This window comes from Gopherus evgoodei, chromosome 5 (assembly GCF_007399415.2).
Source record: "Gopherus evgoodei ecotype Sinaloan lineage chromosome 5, rGopEvg1_v1.p, whole genome shotgun sequence".
Lineage (NCBI taxonomy): Eukaryota > Metazoa > Chordata > Testudines > Testudinidae > Gopherus > Gopherus evgoodei.
In genome coordinates this window covers 103,070,645-103,089,260 of record NC_044326.1, presented here as the reverse complement: position 1 = coordinate 103,089,260, position 18,616 = coordinate 103,070,645, and the positions used below count along the sequence as shown (strand labels likewise).

The 18,616-nt window shown below is 39.9% G+C and overlaps 1 protein-coding gene across 2 annotated transcripts in view; it reads right to left on the bottom strand.

The window, feature by feature from the left end:
* Positions 1–8,486: 8,486 nt before the first annotated feature.
* ANXA5 (annexin A5) overlaps positions 8,487–18,616 on the bottom strand; it is a 36,885-nt gene continuing 26,755 nt past the window's right edge. For both annotated transcript variants that reach the window (XM_030564272.1, XM_030564271.1), the window contains exons 9-13: positions 15,067–15,160; positions 13,952–14,047; positions 12,967–13,025; positions 10,278–10,400; positions 8,487–9,111 (exon numbers count right to left, since the gene is read on the bottom strand). In XM_030564272.1, coding sequence (XP_030420132.1) covers positions 9,049–9,111; positions 10,278–10,400; positions 12,967–13,025; positions 13,952–14,047; positions 15,067–15,160 — 435 coding nt within the window. In that variant the 3' untranslated portion in view covers positions 8,487–9,048. The remainder of the gene's footprint in view (positions 9,112–10,277; positions 10,401–12,966; positions 13,026–13,951; positions 14,048–15,066; positions 15,161–18,616) is intronic.

The following is an 18,616-nucleotide window of genomic DNA, read 5'->3' as shown; positions in this document are numbered from 1 at the left end:
ACCTAGTAGCATTTCTCAAATAATTTAATGCCAAAGCCTTTTAGTTTCCCATACACTGCAATTTAAGCTTGTGCAGAAGCCTGAAAGCTATAAAACAGCATTTATTATGCCAGATTTATTAAAGCGTGTTAGTAGCTTAGCAAAGGGAAACTGGAACAGACAGCTGTACACACTAATGCAGGCATCAAAACGTATTCCAAAGTATTTAATCACAAGATTAACAAACTTATTTGAGCATATGGTTGAGCAGGGGAGAGGTAGGCACAGCTGTGTACATATGTTGAGAAATTCAGGGATAAATGTTCAATAGGCAGGCAGGATTTTAGGATAGCTCCCCATTCATGTCAATGTGTATTGAGCATCTCAATACCCACACGTTAATCTCTTATTTTACAGTGAAAAAGAATTGATTTTAGATCAACAGGAAAAAATCTAAATGGCCCATCTGGCCCAGATTCCAGGTTGAGGATGTGCTATAATAGAGAAGAAGAAAAAAAGCACATTAAGGTGATGACCAAAGTCATCACAGTGAACAGGAAATAGTCTCAAGAGCGAGAATACTAAAAACATTAAACCAGTGACTTGAGAAAGAAACAATTCTGTATAGTTATGGACTGACAAAGATATGTAAAACAATAGCACCACCCACTGGCTACAATGCAAACTATGCAAGTGCTGGATTTGTGTGAAATATTTTAAATTCCAATCTAGAACATTTATATTTAATCTCCCTTTGAAGAAGCTCTGCTTTAATATTGCACATATTAAAAAGACTATCAGCAAATCTTTAAAATAATACTTTTCCCTCGCTAATTCTGCAAAAGGAATGACCAAAATACGTAAAACATTGTTTGACAGGGACGCAAGTTTGGGTCGCACAGAAGAGAGATGTCTCAGTGGCTAGCGGCAGAAGACTGGAGGTTTCCCCACTGAGCTGTAATTCATGGCGCTCCCAAAGGCAAAGGCTGTGAATTATGCCTAGCTGTGCAGTGATTTGACAATCAAATACCTAGCAGAGACAAAGGTGCAAACATCACACTTACTAACACTTGTGACCTAATCAGAATTTGAACCCAAGTTTCTCAAAAGTGATATAATAGTGTATCACTGTTCCATACAGCTTAGCAAATATTACTTTTTCAAGGATATAGAGTGAAGGATATTTAGAAAAAATATTTACTGAATCATTAACAGTTAAAATGTTCCAGAGAGAAGAGAATCAGGTTCACATGCCAGCTCTGAAGTAGTGGCATTATTATAAATTTCCTAAAAGCAGAGACTATGACAAAGACTATGACAAGATGAATAAATTTCAGAGTCATAATCCTGATCTTCATATACATCTCTCTCACCTTTATTTCAATACACGTTAACGTTGTTTCATCGCTGATCTATTAGAGAACATGCTCGTTTAAAGTTGTGCAATGCTCCCTCATAATGTTGTTTGGCAGCCGTCTGCTTTATCCACTGCTTGCAGGAAGAGCAGCTCGTTGGAGCTAGATTGTGGGGGCTTGGAACCAGGGCGAGCCAGCAGCTCTCCTAAGTCCCCTGTGCCAGGCTATCAATGGCCGGGCAGTTCAGGTGTTCCTCCCCCACAGGGGCGGCTCTATGTTTTTTGCTGCCCCAAGCACGACAGTAACATGGATTCTGCGGCGTTTCTTCAGGTGATCTGCCGGTTCCGCGCCTTCGGCGTACCTGCCGCTGAATTGCTGCCAAAGCCGCGGGACTGCCGGACATCTCGCAGGCGTGCCGTCGACAGCTGCCTGACTGCTGCCCTCACAGCAACCGGCATGCCGCCCTCCTGCGCTGGTGCCTGGAGCTGCCCCTGCTCCAACTGCTATGTGCTGCTCCTGCTCTCTCCTCCTGCATGCTGTGTGGGAGCAGGGGGGAAGAGGGGTGCTGATGTCAGGGTGTCCCCCCCTCCCCTGCTCTTGTACCTGTACTCCATCTCTCCAAAGCACAGGGGGTGGGGGAATGACACGACAGGGCTTAGGATGGAGGGAGCTTGCTGGCAGCAGCTCCTGTCTGAACTTGCTGATCTACTTGAAAGGGTAGTGTACTTAAAGTGGGGTCAGAGTACTTAAAGGGGCAAGGCAACTCTCTCAAACAAACGCTGTGTGTCTATCTCTCACACACACGCACCCCCCTGGCTCTTCAGTGCCCCTACAACCATGCATGCACCATCCGGAGGAGGGAGTGATGTACTCCAGCAGGTTAGCGTGGGTTCATCACGTTCAGTTTCTGCAGGGAAGTGTTTGCAGCCACCACCGTGCATCTATTGTGTCTCCTCTCTCTGCCTCAATCCAGTGCTGCCTTGTAGAGTGTGAGGCTACATTAACAATGTGTTAACTCTTGGGGGCTCAGACAAGTGCTAGTTCATCATTTAGCAGCAAGGCATTCCCTGGGCAATATCCCACCCTCTGATTCCACCATCTCAACCGAGCTTCACAATCATCATTGCTGTGTACAGTATTAAATGCTTTGTTTAAAATTGTTTAAAAAAAACTTGTGTAAAAATGTATAAAATCTTTTGTCTGGTGAAAAAAAAAGTTTTCCTGGAACCTAATTCCCCCTATTTACATTAAGCGAATCAAATTTCCACATAAAACTTAAAGTAGCATTTTTCAGCAGCTTAACTATGTTAAGCGAGGAGTTACTGTAGTCCCCAACTCATTGGCATTAAGCACATGCTAACATCCCATTGATTCAATTAGACTTAAACACATTGTCAAGTGCTTTGCTAAATCAAGTCTATATAGCAGTGCTGAGCAACCTGCAGCCCATCAGGGTAATCCACTGGCAGGCCACCAGACAGTTTGTTTACATTTGCACAGCCACTCGCAACTCCTAGTGGCCGCGGTTAGCTGTTCCCAGCCAATGAGAGCTGTGGAAAGCAGTGGCCACACACACAGACACACAACCAGCAGGCACCAGTCGTGTCTCGCAGCATGAACTTCCTGGACATCACAATCAGCTTCAACAACAGAACCCTACAGGCAACCATGTATAAGAAATCCACAGATCACCATATGTACCTTCACAGATCCAGTAACCACCCAAACACACCCAGAAATCTTATCTGCAGCCAGGCATTCAGATATCAGAGCATATGTTCTGAGGATCGCCTTAATCAAAACAAGGATCTACTGCTCTGGTGGAGTAGATCATATCATGGAACAGACCACTCAAATACCCCGAAAGATCCTGCTTCAATGCAAGAAAAGAAGAAACCCGTCCAATCGCACACCCCTAGTTGTCACCTACCACCCCACATTGGAACCCAGACAGTTAAAACTCATACTCAGTGGGGAAATATTACCCTTACTTTCTACTTTTTGCCTTCAAACAACACTCCAATCTCGGACCCACCAACTCAAAGCAACACTAGCCCCTGCCAGAACAACAGATGCAAAATCTGCAAACATATCTCCACTGTTACAATGATCAATACCCCACCCAACACACCTTTCAAGATCCAATGGGTCCTACATATGCCTACCACATGTGGTGTACTTCATCCAGTGCACTAAATGCCGCAACTATGTGAGTGAAATGAGGATTACTATGGTCTTGAATGAGGTCACATAGAATGTGATAAAATACAAGCACGCCATATCAGCTGTGAGCAAATCCTTTCTCAAAATGATCATTCCATATCTCATCTCTCAGTCCTTGTTCTATGAGCTTAAATTCATAACTCTGTTAGGCGCTAAAAAGATCAAAGATACTGGATTTATGGCTCACTACAACAATCTGTAACCCACTAACCCTCCTTTGTCCTATGATTGCCCACTTCACCTAGAATGGTCTCTTACAGCATATTAACTTCTTATGCTAAACAGATTCAGCATAGCCCTGTATTTAGCTGTAACACCCTGATTACTTTAGCCAGAGCTCTTCTGATCTGGGAAAGATGGAAAGCTTGTCTCTCACCCCAACACAAGTTGGTCCAATAAAAGATATTACCTCATCCACTTGGTCTCTTAACCTAATGAGTTATTCAGCAATATCTACAATGCACTTGTAGCTAGATTTAAGAGAAATGCAATGAAGTATGGGTTAAATCAGATTAGTCCCTTATTGCTTTTTCAGGAATCCTCTTTGAGAGCAATGGTTTAATCGGTAAATAAGAGTCAGCAAAAGTTCCAGCTGTCCTGGAATCAAAGGGATAAAAGGAACATTGATATCAAACAGTGCTGGTTTGTTATCCACAAACCACGTGCCCCATATGATCCTGCTTAGTTCTTATCATGAACTGTGAGCTGCACAGCAAGTATTTCATTCCATTTCCACTTGGTGTTCGTAGTTAAAGGACTCAGTAGGAATATTTAATCTAAAAAACTGAATTATGTCATGGAGGAATTACAACCCGTAACTCACAAGTAAATAATAGATCCCTAGCTTTAGTTTTAACAAGAATTTACTGGAAATCCAAATAGAATGAAATCATACTTAATACCACATACTTAATACTACAAACCAATGGAGAAGCTGTCTGAATAAACTAGGTAAATCCCAAGGATTATTTCACATGTGCTGTAAACAAATCAGTACTAAGAGTAACATCTCCTTATGAAAATAGGCTATGCTGCAGTGTCTTATTTTGATTCACAGGTAAATTTGAAAGAGAAGCCCTGAGACACAGACTGGAAAGCTTAGAATTTTAAGTTGGCTTTAAAATAAAAAGTGCCCCTGTCAAATTAGGGGCCTGATTCCACCACCCTTACTGCAAGTAGCCCCCTTACTGTGATTACAAAGCAACAGATTCCAGTTGGACTACTTGAGCTGTAAGATGCTTTCTCAGTGTAAGACAGAATTGTGAAATTCATACCACTACAAAATGATACGATTTCAGGAAACAAATAAGAAAAATGGGGAGGGAGAATAAGATTCCAGTCCCTCAGAAAATAATTTGTTGTTACCGAGAGATTATTTTTATATTTTATTCACTATGTAGTTTAAAATTTCTTAGCTGTGTACAGTTATCAGGAATTCCCAGTAGTTCCATCATCAGTACTTAACAAAACAAAAAAACCAACACACCTTAGTACCAGAACACCTCAATTAAATAACCCTCCTCCGTCCAGTTTTATTTCTTATTCATGAAGAAAGGTGCAGTGGTCAGACTTTTTAACAGAACAATTTTTTTAAAAAACATGGAATTTAAAGTACCTTCCTGGCTCTGCATCTTCTGCCACTTTTTTTTTTTTTTTTTTAATAAAGATTCTTAGGTGACAAACATTGCAAATGGGGCCCAACCAGAACCTGTTATACCAGCACCATTATCTGCTGCATCTTTTAAGTGATTTCCTTCTTCATAACTCCTAACGGTAAGAATACCTGGTTTAAATCTGCAAGCATCAGGTTTGTTATGACCTTCCACCTTGCTAGCACAGCTTCAAGCACCAACTGCTCACTCCACACTCCACTCCAGAGATAAATGGACAGTACAATGCAGGCTGCTGCTAAGATGAGTCTTTCAAAAGGAGATCTTAAATAAAAAACAAAACAAAAACCCAACAACCAAACGTTCTATATTGTTTCAATTAGTGCTGCTAATGCCATATCACTTGGAGTTTGTCTCTAGTATCCCAGACAAAACTCCTCCCCACAGCTATATACGTTGGTTGCCATTGCAGTGGGGCTGTAGGCTAACACTTTGGAAGTGAACTGGGGCACAGAAGTGTGCTTCGAAAGTTATTGGCTCACATTACTGCTGCCACTTGTTGCCTTTACCTCCCTATGATGGAACACGGATAACCAGGAAGGCCTGAGAGCACAAACAGGCCATCAGCAACAAGGCACTCTCTAAAGCTTTACATAATAAATGGTCTTTTAAAAAGCAGTGGCACAGGCACAGAACAAGCACACACAACAGTGTAACAGAGCATGAAAGGGTCAGTGGCAGGGCACCAGTGGGGAAGTAAATTTAGATTTGAAAAGCTGTTACTCAGATTTGCAAATTCCATCTCATCACACCTCCTCCATCTTACAATTTTACTCACCATGAGTGCTGCTCCAAGGACCAGCTACAGGAACAAACCATACCTATTCACCAATATCAATAGATGCCACTCTCAGGAAAGGCAAACAGTATCTTCATCCCTCGTGACAGATTGAGAAAAGCAACAGGTTTGTCTACAGGAGAATTTAAGCCACGTAATCCTTGCATTGAATACTGCATGTCAAGAAGTTCTCCACTACAGAACTCCAATCTAAATGATATCCTAAAGAGGGAAATATTGTAGCTGTTGATAGTATTCCCACTTTACAATTAAGGTTGCCTAAGCATTTCTGTTTAACCCCATTCCGAGTTATTCATAACCTCCCCAAAACGTCTAGACTCTAATTTTTGTTCACAAGAGTTTGTTTTCTTTTGCTATCAGGCAAAATGATTGAGCAGTTTGAGAACAAAGTGAAAAACACCCATATTCCCTCCACTTCTCATTGTTACCTTTTATAGAAAACAAAAGCCAGCTTTAGCCCTCACGCAGCTGGAGTAAATGGCTGAAGTTTGGCACAGAATAGTAGTTCCAGTAAAAATTTATTTTGATTGGGCACATTATGTTTTTTAGAGAAGCCAAACTTTGCACAAGTACAGTACTTTTTAAAACAATAATCATGGTAAGTTTGTGACTTTCAGCTAAGGAAGACTGGGCTAACTTAGCTACATACTAAACATTTTCAAATCATACCTTCCTCCACCTTCCAAGAGCCCCGCTTCATACACTGCACAGCTGCGTATAAATTAATTACAAGGGTGTTTCTAGCATATGCATAGTACACAAAACTACACCCACATATCCAAAGGTGTAGAAGTATATAATTTCTCTTCTTTCCTTTGTGAAACAGAGCTAGTTTATAAGTACTATGTAAGTGCTAGGTATTATACTACTGTATTACTTGAGAAACATTTGCTCATGTCCTCAAACCATTGTAATGCATGCAAGCATAATTTACATATATCCTGACTGATAGTGTTTAAACCATGCAACCATAACATTTTAGATCTAGATTTGATGGAATATTTAGGTAGTTTCTCCATTGCCAAGATTCTGGCCCAGTTTGATACCAGTCTGCATCACCATCTAGTGAAGGGGAGGGGTTGTGGTTAAGGCACTTTATTACAACCCATGATATATGAATTCAATAACCAAGCTCTGCCCCTGACCTCCTGTGTAACTTTTGGCAAGTCACTTAATTTGTGTGTCAGTTCCCTGCCTGTAAAATGTAGATGATAGTCTTTCCCTATCCTCACCTATGGACCAAACAAGTGCCTAACTAGCAAGAGTAAATCAAACTGCTTTCATAAGTACTACGTAGTGCAACCATTTCTGTTGGTTATCAGTCAAGATTAACACAATATTTTCTTAAAACTGCATAGAGGCAGGGAAGATAGATATTGGAAAAAATAAAGCATCTTGGGGGAAAAAGTTATTTCAATGGATTAGACTTCAGTTTACATTTACTTTAAAATAATGTTTGAGTTTTATGGTTATGATTTCAATCCTTCATTAGAAAGTTACATTTCAATACTGAATAGATATTGATTTTAAAGAACTAAAGTACTCTGCTCCGAGTCAATTTCAATAGCACTTTTTAAAAAAAATGTGGAGTTTCTGCAGTTGTGACTGACTTATGAGCTAATTTTTGAGCAGTTATTTATAAATATCTTTTGGAAGCTAGAAACAGAAATCTGTTTCTCTGGTTGTAAGTTTATTCTTCATCACACACACACATTGATTTGATTTACAAGGTTGCTCATGAATGCTAAGCTAATGGCACTGAATTTAAAGGTAGAACATTAAATAAGAATTTTAAGGACTTCCTCCTGTCAAAAAATAAGGGAATAAAAAGGATTAAGAAAGATCTGGGTGTGGAATTTTGACACGTACTCCAAGTTTCAGAAGGAAAAAAATATCACTGTGCAATTTGCTGTAAATGAGAACTGTGTTACTCTATTCTGTCCATGCCAGTTCCAACAGGTAAGTGGTGACTGAAAATGGGGAAAGATTTGAGGGCAATGGACAGCAGAAAAGTGAAAATTCAAGACTGAAGACTCTTGATGCAATCACAGTCATGGAGATTTGTGCACTCTTGGCATCTGTCCTAATTGGGGCATGGACAGGCTGCACTGGGACACCTCCATTGCAAAGAAAAGAAAGACAAAGGACTGAAGAAGTTGTACATCCCTGGTATTTCACATGCAGTACCTGTACCTTATTGAGTATACTTTCTTCCAACAATGTTGCTATCTTGTGCCTGGTTTACAAGACCAAATACACAACCTAGAAAAGCAAAAATGGTGTCTGAAGCTCTCCCCTGACCCCAATCCATCCATCTGGAAGCCACCTATCACATTATTACTTATCCTTTTCCAAAGCACTATGAAAACAGCAAGCACTATGTACAGGGTAGTAGGATCATTTAAGCAATCTGAAGAAAGAATGGATTTTTTGCTTGTCAAAATAGATACAACTCTGTTGGGGGAGGGAACAGTTTATTGGTATGTTATGTTTCCATTGATAACTCACATTGCTGTTTAGCAGATTCAGTCTAATAGCACCAAATATATATTATTACACATGAGGGATAATTTTCCTTAGTTCATAATTTTAAAAGCTACCTTAATATTTCCATTAAAATGAGTTACTATAAATGAAGTTAAAAAAAAGAGGTTAGAGACTAAATTTTATTTCAATTCTTCTTGGAATGTGTGGGTTTTCTCTACTTCAGCAAAACATCTAGAAAAAATTGAGCATTAAGCCAAAAATCCATCTTCTATGAAGAGGAGAACATTCGCATAGTCATAAGAGGCACTTCCTAAACTCCTGGGGGCTGGGATGGACAGACTTCTCCCTGGATGCCGGTAGGAAGAGAGACTGCATATCACTTCAACAAAAAGACTTTCACTGGGTCTTTTTAACCATTGGAATACTAGCGTGGCTGTAAGCCGCTATAAAGCGCTAACATGCAAAACATAGCTAGATATGCTAACAGAGGCTGCAAGGCGGGAGCAGGACTGAATCCTTCATATCACTGACAATGTTACTCATCATCTCCACCGCAGAGGAGCAAGAGTGCTTTCCTGAAGTCCCCAGATGTATCTTTCTGTGTATGAAACATAGTATTAATCACAGTGAGTCACAACCATAAAGACATTTAAAAGAAAAAAAAGAAAAAAAAAAAAAAAAAGGGTCAAACCCAGGAAATACTTCAACAAATGACAGAGTTTCCACCAACAGGAAATCCATTTGTATGACTATCTGCTCAGGAATGACACAAGGAGATTCTCTGATTAATGTGTTACTTTTAAACATCCAGACTTCTTGTTTAAATAAAACTTCCTGACAGATTTCAAATGGCAATACTGGAGCTGGGCCGTTTACTGCAAGTTACAAAGTCATTTCTTCCATTTGCAAACCAACTAACCAACCATCCTAACCCAAAGCTTTACAAATTACAACTTTTTACATATTGGAAGTGACCTTCCATAAGTTAGCAGGGGTCCAACCCTACTCCCCTGGCAGTCAAATGGGTAATTTTGCTACTGACTCCAGAGGAAGGAAGTCTGGTCCCTCCTGATAACTTCAAAAGCAATTTGACACAGCAGAACTGAAGGCTGCAGTGTATAAACAGAATTGAGTAAGACATGAAAATGAAGACAATACTATATGACGAATACTTCTACAAATCATGTGCTATAGAAAAGAGTTATGGCTTATATTAAACAGCTTTTTACTTTAAACCAAATACATGGAAATCCTACAATAACTGGTTTTCTTATTAACTCCCTTCCCTCCCACTTAAATTATTATGATTCTGCCTTTGTCTCTGCAATTAAACGCTCTCTTGGGTAATGATGTAAATAGAGACTAGATTGTAATTTCAGTCCAGCTCCATTGCACCAAATTGCTTGCACCGTGGGTGGGGGGTGGGGGGGGGAATGATGGAATAGAATCGCATGCAGGATTACAACCCCAGTCCATTTCCTTCTGCCACTAACAGCTTCTCTGAGACACGGAAAATGAAAGGTAAAGAACTCAGACCAGGAAAGTGTAAAAAAGGCAGGAAGGGGGAAAAATGTTTCAGATTTTCTTATCAGATCTTCCTCCCAAACTACTCCAGCATTTAAGCCCTTTACAAAAATTCATTAATTCAATATCGTTCTTCAGATGTTACCTACACTACCTAAAGAAGTAGTCTTACACCATCTATCAATACTAATTTTCACCCAAGTATTTCTTTATCATGGAACTGGATTTGAGAGATTTTACCTGAATCATATGATGCAATGATTTCGCAAAATTCTTTCTGAATTCACGTCTAACATCCAGCAAATCAATTTCGCTCCTCGAAACCATGATTCTGATCAAAGTATCATCATCAGTGCCACCTCCCTATGTTAAAAGATATTTAAATATAATTTTGAAGCATCTATTTATGCTGCACAGGTATTGTGATCTAGAAAAAGTTTGAGAGCCCTCTGTAGTATGGTTATAACTGAAATACATTTCACATACAGTGAGAATGTCTATGGGTCTTCAAAGAACCACTGCATTGTATTTCTATCTTATTAGTACAAAATGTTTTCCTCTGTATCACAGGGCATTCAAAATTCAGTGTAAAGCAAAGAATGGATGTTGTGAAGTGCTCTGTGCCTTGAACTTCTGTGAAGTTGAGGATGCTCAGAACCTCCCAGTTCATGCCCACTAGCTTGTAGCTTCAGGCCACAAGTGCCCAAACAAATGGAAATGATCCAGCTCCCAAAAATCAAACAGTATGGTATTTGCATGATCAAGATCAGTATCTTACTAAATGATCCCCAATTCCACCCTAAGAATTGACTTTGTTTAACTGGAAGTTGGAGCACAAAGCCCAGTGATGACTAATCAAGGCATGTGACTTCCTGTACAAGTCTGAGTCACTGGTAGAAATAACTATTTTCAAAATTATCTGACTGCTCATATGAATGGAGACTGTGGTAAATGTAGTATAACCGTGCGTGTACTCTGTTCAGAGAGAGGTGTTTGTCGCTTTAAAAAAAGTTTTGAGATACGTCTGCACAGCAAAAGCTGTATGCAGGCAAGCCTATCCAAGCTAGTTTGATTCCAGCTAGCATGCATAACAATAGCAATGAATACAGCACAGGCTTCAGAGCAGACTAGTGAGCTGAGCACATACCCAAGATCCATACCAGATTTGTACTAACAGCAAAGTACTAACTGCACTGTCTTCCGTCCTATTGTTACCCAAGCGAGCTGGATTCAGGCTAGCTCAAACAGGCTAGCCTTAGTGAGTTTTAGCACTGATGAATAGTGCCAGATTGACAGCCCTGCAGTCCCAACCCCCTAATGATCAAGCAGTCAGGTTCAACACAGGAAACAGCAATGCAAGTTTCTACACCAATATGCCTCAACAAGGTACCAGCTGAGCCCCCTACTCTTATTTCTAGCCCCTATTTTCAATGTCCAGTCAATCCTTAAACTTTTGGTTGTGACTGGTGGTGGTTTTCATGGCACACATTTGAATGTTTTAGATGGCTGACCTAAGGACACTCTCAGATATGCCAGGAACCAAAAAGCCCCTTTTTTGACCAGGATCAAGGACTGGAAACCACCTTTACCTCTTCCAGATGTTCAAGAGGCTCAAGTGCAGTGTAGGATTGAGCCTTGTGTGCAGTTCCTGAATGGGTGATTGTGTCACGACAGATTATATTAGTAAATTTTTCTGCTGAAATTACGAGAAAGTGGTCTGTTTACAAATAGGTTCTACAGATTTTAATACAAAATTATAAACTTTCTATAGGTTTTTTTTTTAAAAAAAAAACCAGCCTGTAGAATTTAATAAGAAATATATGTCTGCAATAGAAACCTAAAATATGGTTCAATGCACCTATAGAAAGTTTTTCTATTAAATGCCAAAGATTTGTAGAGTATTTTCTTCAAAATTTCGTTATATTTGCATAGAACCCTATGTTTTCATCTCATTTACATTTTACAGAGCTTTTCTATAAGGGTAGTAGAACAACTGTTCTTTAAAAATCCAGATATCAATTTATGATTTCCTCCAAGTAATTATTCATGCAGACATTTTATTAATATATTTTACTTCATGATAAACCCATTTTAGATGAAGGCCTTATCTTCATTAAGGGAAAAACCCATGAGGAGCATAGTCATTAACCTGCTAATTCACACGAAAACTATCAACTGCCGGCTGTCTTCACTAGGATTTTAACTCATGTTGACTAACTAAATACATGAACACATCTTTTTTTCCAAGACAACGAGGCTTAAAAGGAAGCATGCATGTGTAGCTAAGAGAGGAGGGTGGGAGAACTGAGGTGAGGGGGTGGGGAAAAAAAAGAGAATGAAGCAATCATTAAAGCCAGATTGGTGTTTAAGTCTCAGTTTTTGGCAGCTCCTCTCTGCTTCTCAAAAATGGGATGGACTTCAAAACACCATTTGAATGAGGAACTAGAATTTTACTTTTTAAAGTTGGGATATGGGTCTATAAATAGTCATCTTAAAAAAAAAGAGCCACTTTGCGGTCTGCAGATTTTACAACATAGCTTTTAGTCATCCTCATTTTCAAAACATATGTCACCTGCAGAAATTACAGCTTTCAGCTGAATGTGCTCTATTTTCAGGCCAGGAGAAGGCCCCTGAGAGCAAGATGGAACATTGCATACTGGTGTGTGTGTGTATATATATTATATATATATATATATATATATATATATATATATATATATATATATATATATAATCCAAACTAGTCACAGCCTGGCACAATTTGGGTGACTTTAATCTCTCTCTCCCTCTCTCTCTCTCTCTCTCTCTCTCTCTCTCTCAAAAAAAAGAAAAAGGGGGGGGACAAAGAATGAGAGGGGAGGAGGAGGGAGAGAGAGAGAAAGGGGTTACTTGGAGGGGGGAAAGAGTCATGTGGAGAATAAGTACATACCTTCATGGCATAAAAGAGAGATTCAGCAAAATAAGCAGGTACACTTCGGACACATTTCACTGAGAAAATGAATCATTAACAATCAGTTTCTATTGAACACGTATGACAATCTGAGGGGAGGTAAATATTTTGACTTTCAGATTACACAATAAATACAGGTTTAAGCTCTGGAGCAGAAACTGTCTCAAGGCTATCACTCTCTTTCCAACATCTCACTGCTTCATTTGCATGGGTCTATGTCTGTGGCTCACTGACTCCCGAACAAGAATGATCAGTTTACACCCAAATATTTTTCTAATAGTTCTACTTGGGATCTGAAAGGTAGAATTCATATCTCATCAGCAATACAGATCCTGCAAGCCCAACTCTACCCTCAAAATCACAAATGTGCCAACACATTTTCTTCAGTAGGCTGGTCTGGGCAAATGAAGGCAGAATTTGGTCCCACAATTAGATATAAATTAAACAGTGCTTTTGATTATGCCTGTGGCTGAACAGAATCCAGTTCATTCTCCCATAGCTGATGATAAGAAGAAATGCTTATTTGCTAAATAAATAATAAGATTCCAAATAAGCTACTTACTTCATAAGAGCACATGCATTTTTACAGTCACTTTTTGACCAAAGTCATTCTAACATCAACAACCAAAATAACATTTTTTAATCTGGGACAGACTAAATGAAACTGTTTCTGGAATTCCTGCATCCTAGACAATATAAATAGCTTTAGTAAATTAGAGTTCAGCTGGATTTACCCTGAGAGTCAGGATGGCAACAATAAATAGTAACGTAATCCCCTGTGCTACTGGAGATTTTAGAATTTAGGTCATTGATTTGAGAAAACAGGTGTCAGCTTCACTCAGGCTGTTGATCAGGTTACTCAGCACTGTTTTAATCCCTTTAAAAGGAAATGCCATGTCATCTTTTCAGAGCTCACATTATAGTGCCTACAAAATAGTGTAGCAGTAGTAAGACTGTTAATTACCAATTGCCAGAAGCAGCTTCTCCAGATCCCCAGAGGTTTCACGGTCAATGGTTTCTTCAATTTGAAAACCAGAGATAGTCATGTATCTGTCAAACACTGAAAAGCCAAGGAAAAATACATACTGATTCCATGTATGTAAACATTACTTCTCCCACTATCCCCCACAGTGCATGCTATTTTCATCCAAGCACCATATATTATCCATTGCGCAAACCTCATCCTGCAGACAGACACTCTTCCACCACCTTATTTTAAAATATATTTTCCTAGCAGACTGTAATTGTACAATACAATTCTTCAGGGAGGAGGATGTAGTCTCTCGAGTCCCCTGACAGCAGTCTACAGTCTAGCTGGCATGAGCAGCATATTTAAATAAGAACAACACTGACACCATCTTGAAAAAACAATCTACCTCATATCCCTAACAAAGCTCTCATCTATATTGAATAATTGGAAGATTCCGCATTTAAACTCAATCAAGCTGCCTGCACCATCACACCTGACAACTTTCCACAGATGTGAGACAGCCTCCCCATCCAACATCTAGCGCAAATGCATAGAACCCTCCCCAAGTTCAGGGAGCCAAAAACAGTTCCTTCATGGCTCCTCTCCTATGGGCTGCATGGAGTTTATGGAGGGGACGGTACGATGGGATAGTCTAATTTTAGCAATTAATTGATCTTTGACTATTAGCAGTAAATATGCCCAATGGCCTGTGATGGGATGTTAGATGGGGTGGGATCCTAGTTACTACAGAGAATTTTTTCCTGGGTGTCTGGCTAGTGAGTCTTACCCCCATGCTCCAGGGCAGATTGGCAGAGGCCCGGGGGGGGGGGGGAGGGGGTTCACCTTCCTCTTCAACATGGGGCACGGGTCACTTATTTGAGGATTCTCTGCACCTTGAAGTCTTTAAACCATGATTTGAGGACTTCAGTAGCTCAAACATAGGTTAGGTGTTTATTACAGCAGTGGGTGGGCGAGATTCTGTGGCCTGCACTGTGCAGAAGGTCAGACTAGATGATTATAATGGTCCCTTCTGACCTTCAAGTCTATGACTCTATACTGGACAAAGCTGAGATTCTGGTTTTCAGTTCTACTTGCACCACTTTACCTACCCTTCCTTAGGTGACAGATACTTCGAGTTCCCAAGATGGTGATGAACTTTTCTTCATCTGTTCCCCATTTCAGCTCTCCAGCCTTAAACAAGACCTGTTAAAATTTCAAGAAACCAAAACAAAGTTAGTAATTTCTTCACACATTCACTTGAAGGACTCTACGCTCCATAACAACTGCAGTTGGAGGGGAGGAAGCTTGAGTGACATGTCCCAAAAATATACATAAGGAAAAACTGGATACGCCATATCAAAATGCACACCAGTGCTCCATCATCCTCTGTCACCCCCACCTCTTTCCCTTAGTCCCAGTTTTAGTTTTGTCATGTGAGTGATGCTCTATCCTCATTAACCCGTTCATGCCCTGAGATACATGGCACATGTACAGCAATAGTCCTACTTCATATAAACATGAGATACCCTTCCAGCAAATGTTTTAGAAACATACTCCCACCCTGCGCCCCCCGCCTCTCCAAAAATCAAACAAACAAACAAACAAAAACAATTATATTTGAAAGACCCATCGTCAGCCTTCAACCCCGGTGCAATCAAGGTCTCCCTTTGACTGATCCAATTTCCACATAGCCCATACTTAGTAAGTTTTACAAAACAGCAATTTATTGAAGGGCAAGATGTATATAGTAGCAGAAGGCTAGATGCTGCTCTGGCTAGGAACACAGCACTTAAAAGAAATTAAAATGCAGCACTTCACCAGGCACCATCAAAATATACACATGCCACAACGACACGTCAGACCCACAAGTATTTTGCATTGGAAAGTCAAGAAAAACATGCAATCTAAAGCACACACACAGATTTCTTGACGTAAATTTAACACTCTCTCATATTCTTCCTCTGCTGGTGTTATATTCTTGACCTGATTTGTGACCTAGGCCCACATCTCCAGTCCTGTGCATCATAACCCCTGGAGTCCATGTCTTCATTTGATTAAAATTTTATTTTTATATATTTTAATTATGTTTAAAATAATTATGTTTAAAAATAATTTTATTATGTTTCTGCGCAAGCTCATTCGAGAGCATAGTGATCAACTCATTTCACCCACATAGTTGTCACTGGGGCATTTGGTGTTCTGGATGCGGTACACAAGAAGTGATGCTGAAGCTTAAATGCACACTCCAAAGTTGTCTGCTAGCCAGTTCATGTAGTGAAAGATCTCTCAGTACAGAGATCTAGGTCAGTTTCATGGTCCTCACCAAGTAGACGTTAGGCAAACAGGCTCTGTATTTAGGGGTTCCAGTATTTCTTGAAGAAAACCCATGAATACAAATATCTGCCTGTTTGCCCTTATCTGCTGCACAGAACTTGCTTTGACCAGCTGCCTGAGCAGAGGAATAATAGTCTTGTTTTCACAGTATGATCAAAAAGGTTTGAGTTTTCTCTTTATTCTGAGTCCCACACTGCTACAATACATACAGTGTTAATGACCATCCAGGCTCTATTTTTTTATACAGAAAATCCAGTATGTAAGACAAAATGTGGCCACGACAGTTCTTTGGAACACAGCAATAAATAGTTTCATGGCTGTTCATTTAAAACTGAAATATGCAACACTCAAGTGGGTGACAACCACAATTGTATAGATATGACCAAGCATCCTTGCACCTCCTCAGACTGGATCCTGTCAGATCCCAGAAGCTAAGCAAGGGCAGACCTGAGAAAACCTAAGAACAGCTCTCACCTTCAAAGAATAACTAGAAGTGTTACAGGAAGTCCTGTCGGCAATACCCTATTCCAAATCAGTACTAACACTCTTCCATCTGAGTCATTACTAAATCTAATGCTCCACCATGGTGTTAGAGGCACTGTGCTGTTGGAATTGCAGTTCTCTGCACACAACAGAGGTCCTGACTGCTGGTGATCAATAAAGATCCCATGGCATTTTACGCAAGCATAAGGTTATTAACCCCAGTGTTTTAGCCAACTTTCATATGGATAGTTACATTCTGCCTACTTGAAATCCCTCTGGTGTAAAAGGCACTACTATAAACATTGACAACCTTTAGGAATGAGGTTTTCAAACTGAAGTGTGCTCACCAACCCTGATTTCACAGAGGGATATTGAAGCTATGGTCTACAGAGATAATAGATCCCAATTTGTTCCTTCATTGTGAACATTATAAAAATTACTTCTTCAGTCAAAACTACAGTACACTTCATACAATGAAGTCATCTGCTTTTTAGTAAACCACAGTTTAACACCCAATAAATTTTCCTGAGTAAAGAGGTTTGCAATCAGTGATAGTTATTCATGAATGAAGCTAGAATTATGGGGAAATACAAGTGGCATCCATTATATCCCTTTAGTGACAAGTGAAAGGTTCATTCATATGCATAAAAATGGCTTAACACATGTCTCTTTACAACCCAGTCATAGCCAGCAGCAATGGATAATTCAGCTACAATAACCCTTAAGGGATGCTTTAGCTGTGATACTTTCATTAAAATCTAGACAGTCCTGAAGTTGGAGACTAACTGCATTACTTTTGTTTAAAGTTTAGCCTGCTGTGTCATAGGGAACTTATTCACAATTACACTCACAGAATGCTCCACCTGCACAACTTGCAACACAATTAGTAGTTACTGATTTTTTTTTTCCAATCCAAGAGAAAAATCAAGAATTAAGCCTTTTACTCCTCCTTTACTATTCTGAGACAGTATAGTTACATGTATGTGCATATTGTTCCAAACCCTCTCCCCCCGATTCCTTACTGACTGTGCCATACTGAGGACTGTGTTGGAAATGAAAGGCATCATTTTGAGAGAGAACTTGGGGTCGGGGAGAAGAGAAGTCCTGTTACTGCCTGCAGGCTAGGGGGCTCTGTGGTGAAGTGTGTGATCTGGAATGAGACGGTTTAAAGCAAGGTTGGGCGAGTTGTGGCTTTCTGCCTTTGAGAGCAGCTTGTTTTCTCTCTGTGTTTTTTGGTTCTTGTGTGGTATCGTAGGAATTCTAAGAAATAAAGTAGTGTAAGGTTGAAGCCTTCCAGCAAGAATATTTATGTTTTTAATCTAACTTCTTTGTGCGTAAACTGTGAGCACAACACTGACCACAGCTAAATCAACTGAAGGCACTCAAACTGACTGAACAGTGACCACACAAGGAGAGGAGTACTTGTGGCACCTTAGAGACTAACAAATTTATTTGAGCATAAGCTTTCCTGGGATACAGCCCACTTCGTCAGATACATGCATCCAATGAAGTGGGCTGTAGCCCACGAAAGCTTATGCTCAAATAAATTTGTTAGTCTCTAAGGTGCCACAAGTACTCCTGTTCTTTTTGCGGATACAGACTAACACGGCTGCTTCTCTGAAACCACACAAGGTTACATTGATTTCACTCCATCAGTTTCTAAACTGATGATTTTTATTATGTGTCTTGTGGTAGCGCCTCAGAGCTCCAGGACCAGGACCCCATCGTGCTCAGCACTGTACACAGAGAGAACATTAAATTTAGTTTAGTTTTAGATCAACAGTCACATTGACTTAAAACAGTACTTTCTGGAGTGTAGAGAAGTCCGCACAGAAAAGTAGC